The 16,795-nt window shown below is 38.2% G+C and overlaps 1 protein-coding gene and 1 long non-coding RNA gene across 4 annotated transcripts; both read left to right on the forward strand.

The window, feature by feature from the left end:
- Positions 1–604: 604 nt before the first annotated feature.
- LOC127756930 (uncharacterized) lies at positions 605–1,909 on the forward strand. Of its 3 annotated transcripts, none has more exons than XR_008013334.1 (4): positions 605–909; positions 996–1,201; positions 1,311–1,351; positions 1,492–1,909. It is a non-coding gene; the product is annotated as an uncharacterized LOC127756930 (long non-coding RNA). The 3 variants fall into 3 exon arrangements; XR_008013332.1 differs by lacking the exon at positions 1,311–1,351 and adding an exon at positions 1,352–1,449 and having other exon boundaries at positions 611–909; positions 1,543–1,909; XR_008013333.1 differs by lacking the exon at positions 1,311–1,351 and adding an exon at positions 1,352–1,449 and having other exon boundaries at positions 612–909; positions 1,546–1,909.
- Positions 1,910–7,804: 5,895 nt separating this feature from the next.
- LOC127756923 (tRNA nucleotidyltransferase cca2) lies at positions 7,805–15,069 on the forward strand. The gene is made up of 15 exons (XM_052282310.1): positions 7,805–8,204; positions 9,088–9,218; positions 9,601–9,718; positions 10,026–10,078; positions 10,182–10,231; positions 10,336–10,434; positions 10,935–11,044; positions 11,197–11,324; positions 11,495–11,585; positions 12,044–12,127; positions 13,568–13,630; positions 13,760–13,904; positions 14,044–14,208; positions 14,353–14,447; positions 14,530–15,069. Exons 1-15 carry the CDS (start codon positions 7,836–7,838, stop codon positions 14,629–14,631), a joined length of 1,803 nt encoding a protein of 600 aa, XP_052138270.1. The 5' UTR covers positions 7,805–7,835; the 3' UTR covers positions 14,632–15,069.
- Positions 15,070–16,795: the final 1,726 nt, after the last annotated feature.

Here is a 16,795-nt window from a genome sequence, read left to right on the forward strand (position 1 = left end):
GTTAGAATAAAGAGGGCCATGGCTCACTTCGTAAACCTAGCCCGCAAGTGATGAAAAATTAATTTGGCGCTCAACCAAATACTACTTTTACATTTTATTCAGTTACATATCCTTGTCAGTTGTCAATTGTCACTACATGCCTCCTGGTTCATGCATTTATTCCTAACAGTAAATATTTTGATCACATTAGTTTCTTGGTAATTAATCACATCCACATGTGCACATACCTTAATTATCAAGTGCCACAGTGTATTCGTGATCAGAGAGAGTACAGGTGCACTCGACAAAGTTCAGACATGATTTACTGAATGCAGAGCATATCAAGGGATTAAATTGATACCTCACATCCAATTCTTCTTAACAATTCAGATAATCCAGTCCTTACGAAGTTCTCACTTATAACTTATAAGTGCATGGATCTCTCTAATTAAGATCGGTGCCAAATCAAATCACTCAGTTAATTAGTGGAATCATATCATATCATATTAGATCTTTAGTTTTCACGAGAGCTCACGATGCTGCTACAGTACAACAGTCCCTGCCTGCGCGTGGACCGTCCGATGCACCCACGTTGCTGAGATCCGAACATCCGCGTGTCTGCTTCTGCGCCAGCCCCGAGCCCCTGATCCGCTCGCCCGTCGTCATCCCCAAGACCTCAGCCAGGCACACCGCTCACCAATCCCCAATTCCCCATCGATCCCCATTCCAGCGGGAGAAATCAGAAATCGACGTCTCCACCTCGTCGCCCATCGATCCTATTCAGCTTCGCCCCTCCGTTCTTCCCCGCCGACTCCTTCCCTCCGTTCTCCTCACTGAATCAGGGTCGGCTATGGTTGGGGGTTCTCGGTTGCTGCCAGTCACAATGAGGATTCCAAACAGTGCGCCATTGAGAACCGACCACAGGTCCAGGTATGGCCTAGCATCCCTTTCTACCATCCTCCATTTGGTCTCTATCCAGATTCGGTTGTCTCATGTTGTAGCTAGGCTTTCGGTAGGTAATGCGCGTTGCGGCGGACGAGCTGAGGCGGCAGGGTATAGCACGTAAACTTAAGTTTTACGTCCTTCAACAGTTCAACGATGAATCGATCTGTGCAAGTTATGCAGCTATTGGTTGTTTGTGTGCCTGCTCAACCTCGGCTTTGCTGTCCTCCGGCTATGGTGGCAGGAAGGGAAGCACTTGCCTGTCTTCCTATAGCTCAAGGTATTATTTTAATCTTTTACCAAATCTTACTCACCGTGTCGATGATTTGGCCCTGTGTGGATTTGATTAGTGCTGTCTAAATGTGATCTTTGCGCTGGCTGTGGTTCAGCAATTATGATGGCATGGAGGCTAATCTTCTTTTCCTTGCAGGTATCAATCTTTTTATCCTGTATGTCTTGCCAGACATTGTGCTACTCAATCTAACTGCACATGTTTTAAGGCATTCATGGTTGCACCTAAATAATTAGGTAATGCTTTGTTTTATGTAAGATCTTTCTTTTTTGCACCAGCTTCAGGTTCCTAATTGACTGATGAGAAGAATGTACTGCCTTTCATGCCAGAAGATGTTTACTGCTTGGAGCAACAATCTTATGAAAAACCTGTACCCTAAAATCCCAAACCATATATGGGACGCACGGATGGGACTCCATGAAGTATGGGCTCCAATGTTGGGAGCCGTTGGATGGTTGCTGATCGGTTTGATCATTTGAGTGTATGAGCTTAATGGGTATAGACCCGTTTAGAGTGCATGATTTAATAGTGAATGGATTCCATATATTTGAATAGATTAAAAAGGAATTAATACATTTATATGCATGCATGCAGTGTGGATGAGAGAATTACCATAATTGCATGTACATTTCAAAAATGGAAACATTAAATGCCTGTGAAAATTGGAAATAATAAACTTACGTGATTGCATGGTGAGATTTGAATAATGGTAATATAATGGTGAAAAATGGAAACTGAGTATATGGAAAAACGAACTTTTTTTGGCAAACTAGGTATGCAATATTAAATACTGATCCTTCTCGTATTTGGAAACATGGAAACTAATTATTTCAAAACATGGATACTATATATCGCAGCACATTTATATGGTAATGTATATGTACCAAATTATTCCATTCATGACGCCATTAATTTAGCTATTTGAGTCACAAAATATGTATTGCGGATCACTTTCCAAGTTTTAGGTACAAAGCTTGATATATACTCAAAAATTGGGTATGAAAGGGAAAAAAATCGCTTGTAGGTATATACATAGTACCGATGTACATATATACATAATATAGTTTGATACGCGTGTGACATTCATGTAGGTATATACATAGTACCGATTTATATATGTAATATATACACTCATTAGTTTGCATGACATGGAATAAATTACAGTTTGCATGACCATCGAATAAACTATCATCTTTTTTTTTCGGCTATGTACCGTTATGTATTTAAGTATAATATACCTACTGTGTCTGGGTATAGAAAAATATAGCAATATTTTCAAGTACCTATTATGCGTACTATAATTATATATATTCGAGTTATATAGCAACATTATTTGGGTATTCATACTATATTTATATCTTCAAGTATAATGTACCATATATATACCTATTAGTATGTACCCAAAATTATGGGGTACTTACCCAAAAATTTGAAGTTATGTGTATGTGGATATGCATCGTGTTTTAGTTAGGCACGTATATACCTTTTTTTTTAACATTGGCACGTATATACCTTGTTTATTAATTTAAACTGAACTCGAAACTATAGATGTCCTTTTTTTTAATTATTTTTTATCATAGATACATGTCATTGGGTATATACCCGATTTTAAGTAGGGTGTATATCCGTTTAAATTGGGTATATGGCTGACTTTTATATTCTTATAAATTGGGTATATATCTAATTTAAAATATTGTATTTAGCTAGGTATATACCCTGCAACCATGTAAGAATCTGGATACAAAGATCCTGGGCTTTAATCCATTTTCTTGAAAACAAAGAATCTAAAAAAAATACAAACTTGCAAGCATCTCTACTAGCCTTGAAAACAAAACAAAATATTGCATCGCTGTACTGAAGCTTTTGCTAAGCACAAACAAGTTACTTAGTTAATTCGTGTACGTACCAAAAATAGAGTATGTACCCCAAAATGATCGGGTACTTACCCAAAAATTTGAAGTTATGGGTATGTGGATATGCACAGGGCAACATATCCTATGCACACAGTCCCTCACGTGTACACACGTGCACACCAACTAAAAAATGTCACCAAAAAATCTAGAAAAAATCATACACATACTTTAAATTGTATTACACCTAGGGTTAAAATCTTAACGTCAAATTCATTATATTTTAGCCGTAACAAAAAAAACAAAAAATCTGACAGTTTTAAGGTTGCAATTTTGTCAGAATTTTATCTTTTTTGTTATTCTCTATGTAGAATGAATTTGAAGATGCGACTTTGCACGTAGATGTAATACTATTGAAAGTATATGTATGAATTTTCCTAGAATTTTTTGTGATAATTTTTAGTTGGTGTACACGGTGTGTACACGTGAGGGCCTGTGTGCATAGGATACGCTCCCTATGCACAGTGTTTTAGTTAGGCATATATATATATATATATACCTTGTTTATTAATTTGAATTGAATTTGAAACTAGAGATTTATTTTTTTAATTATTTTTTATCATAGATATATTCCATTGGGTATATACCCGATTTTAAGTTGGGTATATGCCATTGGGTATGAAACAGGCGAAAGCAGTAAAGCACTAATTAGCGGGTACTTTCTCCATCTGGAATATACACAGCAGTCACAATGATTCAATGAATTCATGATAAATAACCTCTTGTCACAATATATTTTTGATGAAAAATACACCAAAAGTTATTCAGATATCAAATAAAAGAATAAACTAGTTCTGAATTAATCTATACACTGTTCTCGGAAGATAACAGTAAAGCTTGTGAACGATTTCGCCACGAGGCAACGACGGAAGGACGTATACAGCTAGAATAGAAAAAAAAAATGATAACCTGTAGCTGGTCGATCCTGACGTACATAGAAACATGGAAACTGCAAAAGTCTTATTCCCTCCCTTCTTCCTTTTTTATATGAATCAAATAATTCAAATTGAAAGTAACGGGGTTAACGATGAACATCATATCGTGGACGACCGGCGCCGACAGTGGTGACGAACCTCGCCGACGACTGGTGATGGCGGTGCATGGCGACGAAGCACACGATGACACGGCTGCGCGATCGTGGATGACCGATGCCGGCGGCGGTGACGACGAATCTCAAAGACGACCGGCGGCGGCGAGCAGCGCGTGGCGACGAAGCTACGTACAACACGGAAGCGCGACAGAACATATGTTACGCTCTCAGATCAGTAAAATACCTTTGAAAACGAAAAATCATCGATACATACATAAGGTACCTTAAAAAATTTCCATGGCGAGGAACGAGCTTGAGAGTCACGGACGATCGGCGGCGCAAAAAAAAAGCAACAGATTGGCGTCGGAGACCTGGTTGTGTGTTGACGAATCTCGCGAATGACCAGCAGCCCGCTACGAATTAAGAAGCTCTCGGCCACGTCCGGCCGGTGGTGCAATAGCTTGGCGACGAATAAGCTCGCCGACGTCCGGCCGTTGGTGTAGTAGCATTGAGTCGATTGGAGTGTGTCATCTCCATCATTTTATATGTACACAAAAAATGGAAAGTACTAATCGGTATGATGGAAATAATTAAATCAATTACAACGCAATTAGTGGATTTACATCGAAATTTGTGGATCAATTCAATGTTATCTCAAATATGGAAATAAATTATCACGCAATCATATATAAACAAATTATCATGCAATCACCAGAAAATTAGTACATTTATGTTTTTTTTTTTGAGAGGTAGTACATGCATGTTTGCTCTTATATGGAAAGGGATTCTCATCATGTTGTGCACACGCTGCATGCAAATCATGAGGATACAAAGGTCTAATCGGGTTTAACCTGTTACTATGTCTAACACTCCGGTTTCACGAAGCACGGATCTCAAAGCATCGTGCACGATGGATTCTGTTGGAGCCCATACTCCATGTAGCACCAATTAATTTACATATATACATATACATACATATACATATATACATATATATATATACATATACATATATACATATATATATATATATATACATACATACTACTGCTGCTCATTTATAGTCTAAGCCATCAATTCATTTTCATGTGCCATAAATCATGAGCAATTTTGCCATCCAACACTTCGTACCTCGAGGTACCATATTTTGTACACAAAATTTTGGTACCTCGAGGTACCAAAAAATTGTAGTACCTCGAGGTACCAAATGTTGAATGGTAAAAAGGCTCATAAATCATACATAGGAGATGCTCTGTTACAATTTATACATTGGATTTACTCATATTTATCTCATACAAAAGCTTTTGCATTATTTTTCTTTTTGGATCGCAACATTCAAATGTGCTAACTGTTAAGTTATGTCTTGATACAAATGTTGCAGCTTGATGGTTGTGATGCCAGCTATGCAAAATTACTGACAAGTTAATCAGACTTTACATTAAAATCATATAATATCCTACGGCTCTGCACGTGTTATTCCATCTTTACTTCCGAAGGTAAATTCCTTCTTAAACACAGTCAAATCTTACAAGCAATATCCTTGCCATGAATATTACCTTTAATATCATGGTTTCCATTTCCACAATGATCCACAGATGAAAAAAAAAGAGCATCTCATATACATGTTGACATTCTATTTGTTTGTAAATGATCTTTTGCTCTATTCAAGGATGAAATTATCATTCATAAAAGTACATATTGCCCTTCATATATGACATTTCTTATTCTAAATTCATCTGATGCTTTAGTTCACGAAGAATTAATCATGTGAAGATGCTCTTTATTTGTATTATACACCATATCAAAAACAAATCATTAAGATTAATTCTTATATTTGTCGATTATCAGGATAGCTATGGATTCTTCATTCTTTCCTATGGCATGTGTGCTGGCTACAAATTGATGTCAGTGATGATGAGTTTGCAAGAAATCTGATCTGTCTTTCAACTCAACGTCACATAGTAAGAGAGTCAATACTGGTAATAAAATCATCGATGGAATCAAGCTACCTAGGTTAACAGCCAATTGAGCATAGATAGTCCATTGTTCATCATAGACTTGCAGCCAATCACCTGTATATGTCATACTTTGTCATGTTTGTACTTCCAATTAAAATCATGTCACCTCCATGTTTTTTCTAGTTAGGTATTTATCTTCTAGGTTTATAGGATGGAATATTTTTCGAATACACTTTTGTCTATGTAAATTATAGGTGTTCTGTATAGAAAAATTTTCCCATCAGAAATCTTTATGTTTGTTCATATGTTAAATATTTTATTTTGCTTAAGCACCCCGTGGCAACGCGCGGGGTTCTGACTAGTATAATAAGGTAGTTCTGCCACTGATGAAGCGCTGCCTGCTCCTGGGCCGTCGTCACCGGGCTTGCGAACCACAATTGTTAAGGATGATGAAGGTTTGGCATTCTTGCCTGTGCCTAACTTGCAGTGACTGATCAACACCAAAACAATATTCAGATTGTCTACCCATCAACGAACCATCCTTTCACCTCTGGCTCTGTGGAAGCCGGATGAAATTGAGAGAGCAACATCGCCAGGGCTTTGACACCATTGCAACGCTGGTGGCCTGGTCGATTTGGAAGGAGCGAAATAAACGGATCTTCAATCAGCAGTCCAAGTCTTGGATCGAAGTAGCGAAAACAATGGTGGAAGAAGCCGTATTTTGGAAGTCGGCAAATGCAGGGGTCCCTTCCATATTACCTCTGCGAGATCGTGGTAGCTAAATCTAGCGCGAGATATCCCGTTAGATCGCTAGTCTCCAGTATTAGTCCCGTGCTTGTTTTTTATTTCTTATTGTAAATAACTTTTATTTCTCTTAATGAAAAAAAATGCGCTCCTTGCGTATTCCTAAAAAAACAATATTCAGAAATTGTTCGACAGGCAGGTACAGCATTTCGTGGTTCAGAAATTCAGAGAAATGGGCTATACCGTTTTGGCGCCAGAAGCTTTCCTGTCATGTTTCATAGGCTACCTCAGCCTGTACTACGGGTTCGTATCATCTGCCATTCCAACTGGAATGGCATAGGGCTACAGTGATCCATGCCATTAGCCACTTACATCCGTCGGATCAAGCGTGGACGTACGAGATCAATCGATACAGTAATTCCAATAAAATAACCGACCAGTGATTTTTACTGTTCGGTACTGTAGCAATGGCAAAACACTGTAGCGCTACTCACGTTTTACTGTTCCCCTCTGCCATTTACCCCCTAATGGCAGAGGATGCGAACCCCTGTACTACCGTCTTCTGCAAAAACAATTAAACAAAACGAACAAGGGCTCAGGTGGTTAGGGCCTGTTTGGTAGAGTTTAACTCCTAAATTTAACTACAGGAGTTAGGTATAGAGTGGAGTTATGAAACAGTCTGGGTCTATTTGGTACAGCTCCAGTTAGCCCAGCCCAAAAATTTCAGTTCCACATGAAACACGAGGAGAGTTAGGTTGCTACTCTACTCCAGTCCAAGTTCCTGAAGCGAGTTGGAGATTTATCAACATGCCCTAAAGCATACAAGCACAGCTCGCAAGCAGTAGGCCCACTGGAATCACGGCCCAACGAACCAGCCACCAGAAAACGACCGGCCCACACAAAAGGGCCCAAACACAGGCGGCCCACAAGAAGCAGAGCCGAACAGGCGGCGGCTGGCAACCGCAAATCGCTCGCCGCCCATGTCTCTTCGCCTCCGCGGCCTCCACCTCCTCCCTCTCCTCCGCCGCCGCAGCTGCTCCCCTCTCCTCCTCCGCCGCCGCCGCCTCCTTCGCGGTTGGCCTCCGCCGCTCGTCTCAGCGATCCCATCTAGAGCCTTCGGTTCCTCCGGCATACCCGCCCGAGCCTGCGCTTCCTCCGGCTTCTCGGGCATGGCGGCGGTGTCTCCGCCGACGCCGCAGCAGCAGCAGCAGCGGTGCGTGGTGGAGGTGAGGGAGGGCGTGGAGCTGACGGAGAAGGAGGAGCGGATCTTCCGTCGCCTGCTCGATGTCGTCCGCCACTTCGGCCTCGGCACCCAGCTCCGCGTCGCCGGCGGCTGGGTCAGGGACAAGGTGAGTTCCCCCCCTTCCCTTTTTTTTTTTTTGAGAAAAGGTGGACACATCTCCTTTTCCGCATTGTCAGTAGAGTAAATGGAGAACAGTACGAGAAGTAGTGATTGTATCAAACCATTTTGGAGAAAAAAAATCTTGGGAAACTTGGTTTAGGGCTTTTGGGGTTTGTGGCCCTTCGAATTTTAACTTTGAAGAGCTCGTTACTAGTTTGTTTAGGTACTGGAATGTGTGCTTTGTCATGTAAGTTTTAGGGGTTTTTTCCTGTGCATTTTGAAGACATTGTTTTGCTATGTCATTGACATTTTTTTTTATAAAAAAAAATCAGTGGATTTTTGGCTGTTATAGTTTCAAATTAGTGTTTCCTGTGGAGAGTTCCTTGTATGGCTATGTTTAGGGTTCCTGACAGGAGAAATTAGGTGACTGCCTGTGAATTGTGGGGATTGTCAGGCTGATGGGCTCAGGGAATGGCTCAATCAACTTGTTTTGTTGGTCTTGGCTTTTTCTAGTCTGTAAGCGGGAGACATGTGCTTCCACTGCATTTAGTTGGAAATTTTAGATGCAAATAGTGCACCTGCACATGGCATAGTGTAATTTACAGGCATCTTCCTTTAAGAGCAGAGAAGTGAATATTTCCTTGTTGATATGCATAATTTGGGTCTTATTGGATGTGTGCTATGTGAATGTTGTATTACACATTCAAGATTTGCATGATGGATATTGGATACTGCATTGTATGACAAACAGTCAAAGGAGATGCAGGTAGATCCCTGCTTTGAAAAACAAGGATTTGCACTACTGTTGTCATTTGCAGCTCATCTCTAATAAGAATATATTGTTGAGTAGTTTTGCTGACTCAACCTTTCCCTTTTCATATAATCGTCAGCTATTGGGGAAAGACTCCACTGACATTGATATTGCACTTGATAATATGACGGGCCAGAATTTCTGCGAGAAAGTAAATGAGTATTCAGAATTATTGGGTGAGGAACAGAAAGGAATTGGCGTTATTCAGTGGTATGCAATCTTTATAATTTTATTCCCAGCGAGTATATCCTATTACTGTTATCTCAGTTTGTTTTTATCACTTATTTGGTCAAGCTCAGCAGCAGCAATTAATTCACTGAGATCACAGAGCACATCAGCACACAGTTTATCAAATAAATTCCACGACCTTTTTGCCATTATAAGTTTCATGTTGGTTTGAGTTAGTCCTACAAAATATTCTCAGTTGAATTTGTGAAACAAATAACCTTCTCATAGAGTATCATGACCTTTAGTGCAAGCAAATTATGAATACTTTCTGTATCTTAAGTTTATCATGCTTTGTCATATTGGCATTTGTATAATGCCAGATGCATGCTGTCATGGGATCGTGATGTTTCGTAATTTCTTTCAGCAATCCTGATCAATCAAAGCACTTGGAAACTGCAAGGATGCTTATATTCGACATTTGGATTGACTTTGTCAACTTGAGGTCTGAAAAATATGCTGAAAACAGTCGGATTCCTACCGTGGTATGCACACATATCAAGCATTGTTTTTTTTTCCAGAATTGTGTATATGCTGTTATGTTCATATTTCCATTATATATTTGCATGTATTGACTATCTGAGTTTTTAGTTAAATTTGCATTGACATGTGTCTTTTTGGTGTGGCTTTATATGGGTATGGTACTAGGGAATGGTACATTTGTTGACTCAGATGTCCTAAATAACCATTAGCATTTTTGGGAGCAATCTATAATTCTTTCTTGCTTATTTTGTTATTCATGTTTTTAACTCTGATCTCCCTCTTAGCTATGACATTTTTTTCAATACGCAGGAGATTGGTACAGCCAAAGAAGATGCATTCCGTAGGGACCTAACAATAAATAGGTATTTGTTTTCAGATCAGTTCTGCTCTGCATTTAAAGTAATGCTTTTATTGCTACAATGTTGAGTTGTCTAGTAAACTCTTTCTATATTCAAACTTGGACAGTTTATTCTTCAATATCAACACTAACACAGTGGAAGATTTAACCGGAAGAGGTGAGCTTGGTTGTTGGATCCTAACATAGAAGCTTTTAGATATACATAACCTTTTTCAAATGTTCATGCTGTTTGTAATCATGTTGATTTCATATTCCATGAAGGTATTGAAGATCTGAAAAAGGGTCTTATTGTTACTCCTTTACCTGCCAAAGCTACCTTCTTGGATGACCCCCTTAGAGTTCTTCGAGCAATCCGATTTGGTAAAACATCCTTTTAATTGATATACAATATTTCCATTGCTAATTTTATGCTAAGCTATACCATTGTTGTTGGCTTTTTAGGACTTGATGGTGTTACCATCATTATCATCACAAATATACTTTCAAAGTACAGATTTATTCATGACAAGTTTACTTTCCTAAAAGTAAATAACATCTCATATTTAATTGCATTCGTACTGGGCAAATTAGCCGCTGAAAACTCCAGAATTGCTTTTCTGTTTCAAGTTAGATACTCTTTGCTGAATGTTCATCAATAGCCAGTTTAGATTCACTTTATATGCTTATGTTATCATGTGCACGAATCATGATATTTGAATTTTCTTTGCATATAAGAGCTTGATAATTATAGGCATGATATCAGTAGACATGTAATTGTCTACTGATAATTGAACTGGATACCTTGTTTATAGATTTATCATTGAATAGCATGCATGGAACATTGCATTTCTTTTGCATATACTAATGCATATCTCTCACAGCTGCTAGATTCAACTTTACATTAACTGAAGATTTGAAAGATGCTGCTTCTGATGAAAAGGTGAAGTCTGAACTTGGTAGCAAGATTAGCAAAGAGCGCATCGGTCATGAGGTTTGGTTTTGGTCCTACTTATAGCCAAACTACAATTCCTCTTTTCTTTCTTCATGAACGTAAAACTAACCAGACATCATCATTCAATATGTATTGAGTAACATAATAGAACGCCCATTATCACCAATTTAATCTGCTTGTATTTCGTGCAGGTAGATCTTATGATGTCAGACAAACATCCTGTTAATGCAATGTGTTATATTCGTGATTTGGGGTTATTTTATGTTGTCTTTGCTTTTCCTGAGAAGCCCGACCCTCCAGTTCCTGACAAATGTGACCGGTGTGTTCTTGCTATAACATATATCTACTATATGTTTTGAATTCATTCTACTAAAGGGCCACACAATTACATTTCAGACATCTGTACCTGTAGAGCTTCTTCTAGTTATTTCCATTAGCATGTGTGCTTCACTTGACAGTTTTATCTCCTAATCTTATATTTGTATGCAGGCTTTGTTTTTCACATATTGAAGTTGCATGGAATCTTGCTCATTCTATTGGCTGCTCTGTGTTCAGTGGTGGTTCTGATTCCAAGTCACAGGTGTGAGAAACTTCAGAATGTGTCCTTTTCTTTGTTAAGCACACACCATTAAGTCAAACAACCTCTCTCTCTCTCTCTCTCTCTCTCTCTCTCTCTCTCTCTCACACACACACACACACACACACACAAATTGCTTTATGGTCAAAATGGTACTTCAATAACTTCACTGCAAATAATTAACAAACCATAGTCACCCTTAATCTTTGGTGGAATAAATGACGTAGAGAACTTACAGAAATTTGTACACCTGATTGAACCATTAAGTTTTGGAGTAAAAAATAATAGTTATTATTATTCAGAGGACCTATGACACTAAACTTTTCACTATAGTCCCATCTTATTTCTGTGATTGGTTCCTATGTTACACTTTCCATGTTATGGCTAAACCGAATTAAACAATTTGCTATACATTGGTATATCTTTGCTTTCCTAACATTAAGATCTGTGATTGTGTTTAGGATGAGCACCGAAGGCTTTGCTTTTATAGTGCACTATTCACTCCTGTTCGGAATACAATATATTTGGATAAAAAGTCAAAGAAGGTAATGTCTAAATTCTTAGTCATGCATCCTCCACACTTTTCTCCTATGTAAATGCTTTTAACTTTTTAAGCAGGTAAATTATGTCAGCTTAATCTACTTTGGTTAAACAAATCATCTCCCTTTTCTACAAGGATGTTATAGCTAGACTTGCTTCCTACTAGGTTAGCAGGAGAGATGGGGCGAACCCAGCATTTCTCCAGGCCTCGGGCAACCCATGGTGTATATTGGCCCACACAGTGAATACATGGTGAAATTACATAGGCTTCCATGGGCTTTAGACTTAGGCCACCCAGGCCATGGCCCAGGTGGCCTGGGACCTGGGTTGTCTGCCCCTGTAGGAGAGTGCAGGCTAGATGCATCATGGCCATATTTTTTTTGTACAGACTGAACAGTAAGTTCATCAAGTTCGTGCATTTTTGAACTAGCAAATTTTTTTTCAACTTTTAGTTTACTTGTGGGTGCACTTGTATTTTGTAGTGTGAAGTACTAGAATTTCTTGAGAGCAGTTTTTGTGCATCATGGTTAAGATTTTTTTTAGGTATTAGCTAAATGCCTGTGCTTTGCTACAATCGAAAACATTTTATAATATTTTATAAAATAAATAAAAGTATATTGTTCATGAAATTTCGTACCCTCCTTTTTTTATAGGGAAGACTGGCCTTACTTTAATTTATATGTGGTTATCCATTTAGATTTAGCTGTTATATAATATCAAAAAGTTCAAGGGGTAATATGTAAAAGTTCAATGGGAGTAGGTGGAATGGCAGATTCACTGCCACCACCATTGGAGTCTTTTTAAAGGAGTATAGAAGTATAGATGCTGAATATTATGAGGTAGTGCTTAGATTTGCCTGGAAGTCCATCCTAAGTTTTGATAAGATGTCAGGTTGTTTGTGTGGCTGTCAAAGAGTGAAGAGAGTATATTGTGACCATTTAGATACATATGTAGCCATAGTTTTGTTTCTACGGACTGAGCTGAATATGTAGAGTAGTTCTTAGATTAATTTCTGTACAATTGTACAATGCCAGCATTGGTTACCTATGACTGTTAATTTATGTTCTCCAGTAAAACCAGTTGGCAAATTGTAGATTTAACTGGTTTGTAGCATCTAGATAATCTGATCTTATTTCAAATGCCACATATCCCTGAGTTTTCTGTTAATTAGCTTTACTGTGCTTGAAATTCTTTTGAGGTTGGTTGCTGACGAACCGTGGCTATTAAACAATATCTTTGTGTGAGGAAATAGCTGGTGCTTGTTTTAACTGCCACAGTTATATTCAACTTAATGTAAAAAATGGGCTAGAAGATTAGAACAGAGCCTACAACAATTATTAGCAGTGAACCATTTTACTAAACAAACAACTATTTAATCACCACTTTCTTTTGTATTGTATTGTTTTGTAGCAAGTATCCTGACAAGATTGTTGCATCATCTACAGATTCCTGTCACTAACTATATTATTCGTGACTCTCTGAAGTTAAAAGCTAGTGATGCTGACACGGTACAATTTCCTGAGCAGGCTTCATCGTCCTTTTTAGCTTATTACTGCTATTTTTTTCCTCGAATATTATTCCCGTTACTTTGTACGGTGAGAAAATAAATCAACTTATAATCTTTTCTGCACTTGAAGGTTGTCAACGTACATGCTGCAAGTGAAAAGTTTGCTGAATTAATTAATCTCCTTGAGTCGAATGAAAATCTGACAACTGTGAAAGAGAAATTGGATGATGAATACCTTGAGATCCCAACAGACTCAGTTAAACGTGTTTTGGCAGGTCAGCAGAGAGTTTGATTTTAAAATTTGAAAATAATTTATATTGATTAGTATTTACTGTCTATTTTTGTGTGCCAGTTGCTTAATTTGGGAATTTAATTTGCCTAGTAATCTAAAAATTGTGACTTCGAGAGTTACAGGGCTTATACTTCGGGAGATAAAGGACTTTTGGCGTGTGGCACTGTTTATCTGCACTCTTACCTACCCGGAGGTTAGCAGTGGTGGTGATTCTCTCGGCCAGCCAGACGAATTACATCAAAGGAAAGAAAAATACACGAGAGCTGAACGTTTAATAACTGAACTGGGTAAAGAATCAACTGATGACTGCCGACTTCCTTATGACTTTCTACATGATGTTGTATTACTGTCTCAACACCTCAATGTGAAAACCAACTTATTCATATCCTTGTTAAGATTTTCTGATTTATATCTTACTACCTCTTCTCCAGAGCTTGATGGTGTATGGAAGATGAAACCGTTGCTTGATGGGAAGGCCATTATGGGGATTATGCAGGTCAAGGGAGGTCCACTTATCGGAAAATGGGTATACCTGACACTAATCGACTATGTCTGAATTGTTCTAGTTCCTGAACTCATTTTAACACATTTTTCCTTCGTTCTGGTAGCAACAACGACTGTTGAAGTGGCAGCTTGCTTATCCAAGGGGAACCACAGAGGAGTGCATCGAGTGGATGAAGCAGTCGCAGTCGAAACGGCAAAAAGTATAGCGCAACACCTGAGAATCTTCTGCCACATCAACATTTTGCTGGAGCATTGGCAGTCTTCAGAATTCTGATAGGGCACAAACTTAACTTCCCAAGTTCCTAGGAGTGCAGCGTTATCTTGCTTGACATGTAACAACGCGTTGTTAGGAGTATAGCTTTATCTTGGCCGTCTTCTCTTCCGGGTATCCATGGTTGAAATTTGCAAAATTTTGTGGTCGAATATACTGTACTGTTATACCCTATGATGAAAGAGGAAAATACTTAGTGTATTAGAGGAGCAAACTTCTGATCGTGTGTTTGCATGTCTTCGGCTATACTTGTAAAATGGGTTTGCACGGGCCAAATTAACCCAGATTTTCTCAGGCTTCACATTGGTCTGGCCCTTATAAGCTCTATCAAGCCTCGCATTCGGTTTCTGTTGATCTGTTCCTTTGATCCCATCTCATCTTCATGCCCATATTAATATGCATCTCAATTTTCCTAAGTTTATGTGTGGAAGTTTGATTTCTTCACGTGGTTGCTATGCTTCCTCGTGCAGTGCAGATCGTCCTCTGCTATGCTGTACCGACCCCGCATCCATCTCCAACATCGGTGGTGTTTAAATCTCCAACATCCAGATGGAGATTGTTTCATGCAAAATGAGGTGATAATAACGTGTGATTAATTGAGTTTTAATTATTACAAACTTAAAAATGGATTAATTTGATATTTTAAAACAACTTTCATATATAAAGTTTTTACACGAAACGTACTGTTTAGCAGTTTGAAAAGCGTGCCACGAGTATCAAATTTGTATCCAGTTTTTATAGAGGAAACGAACGGGACTGATCGTCTAATCTTCTAAAGATTAAGATTAAAAGAGCAGGCATGCAAAACGAGAAAGTTATTATCACATGATTAATTAAGTTTTAATTATTACAAATTTGAAAAAGTGTTATGTTGTTACTTTAAAACAACTTTCATATAGAAAGTTTTCATACAAAACGATGTTTTGTAGTTGGAAAAGCGTGCTAACGGAAACCGAGGTAAAATCTTTATCTTTATGAGAAAAAAGAACAGGTAGTATTCTCTTCGATTTAAATTTCTCTCACCTTTTGCTTTCTGAACAATAGACATGTATGTTTTTTTTAAAAAAAATGATATATACCCCTGACTGTTGTAGCATGTGTCTTTGATGGGCTAAAGAAAAACTACATATAAAGAAAATGTGAAAAAAAAAAGGAGTAGTAGGTTCCGAATGTGTATAAAATTTGGAATATCTCAAGAATGCGTACATGATTTGAACGTGTATTAGAAAATTTGAGATACGACCTAAATGTACGTACACAATTTGTGATGTGTCCATATATAATAATTTGAGATATGTAATGTGATGATCAAAAGTATTTGAGATATGTACACAAATCAAAATGTCCAAATCAACAACCGAATTTTTATTTTATTCTTTATTTTTTGACAAATTCTATCCGTACTTCATCGATTTTTTGTTAGTTTATGAACGGATCCAATGATACTGGTCGTGAGCGGATTTTGATCTAGTATCGGGATTGTGAACCTGGGTTGAGGTAGCCTCTGCGCGCGCAACTTGCATTGCACCCAAGCAGGTGAGCATCATCAGGGCTATGCTTCGCCTTGATAATTGGAGGTCACTTCATGGTCGGTGCTTCCCTTCCATAGATGTGTTACACTAACTTCCTATGGTAATGAGTAAATTGCATCGGCGGTACATGAATTTGTTAGGTGGGTGTAATCTAGTACATGAACTTGTAAAACGCTCGTTTTGGTGCATGAACTTGGTGCGTGCGAACAAGGTCAACATCGCACTATAAGGTTAATTTTGCTGATTCTGTTTTTGATTTAAACTTTGTGTAAACATTAGTCTAAGAAGGATAAACATATAATAAGACATAATGATTGCATAAAAAAACCGAGTAATGATGCAAGGGATAGAAATAAAGAAAGATAAAGTGGAATCTAAGTTTACAAATATAACATTTCTACTACGTACACGTTAATCATCTACTAATTTGTAATTTATAATGGTCAACATAGAAAAATCAATCTTATCGTGCCATTTTAGTCTTAGTTTGCACGTATCAAACAAGTTCATGCACCAAAATAAGCATTTTACGAGTTCATACACTAAATTACACGCACCTGACAAGTT

The sequence above is a fragment of the Oryza glaberrima genome, chromosome 12, assembly GCF_000147395.1.
Source record: "Oryza glaberrima chromosome 12, OglaRS2, whole genome shotgun sequence".
Taxonomy (NCBI): Eukaryota; Viridiplantae; Streptophyta; class Magnoliopsida; order Poales; family Poaceae; genus Oryza; species Oryza glaberrima.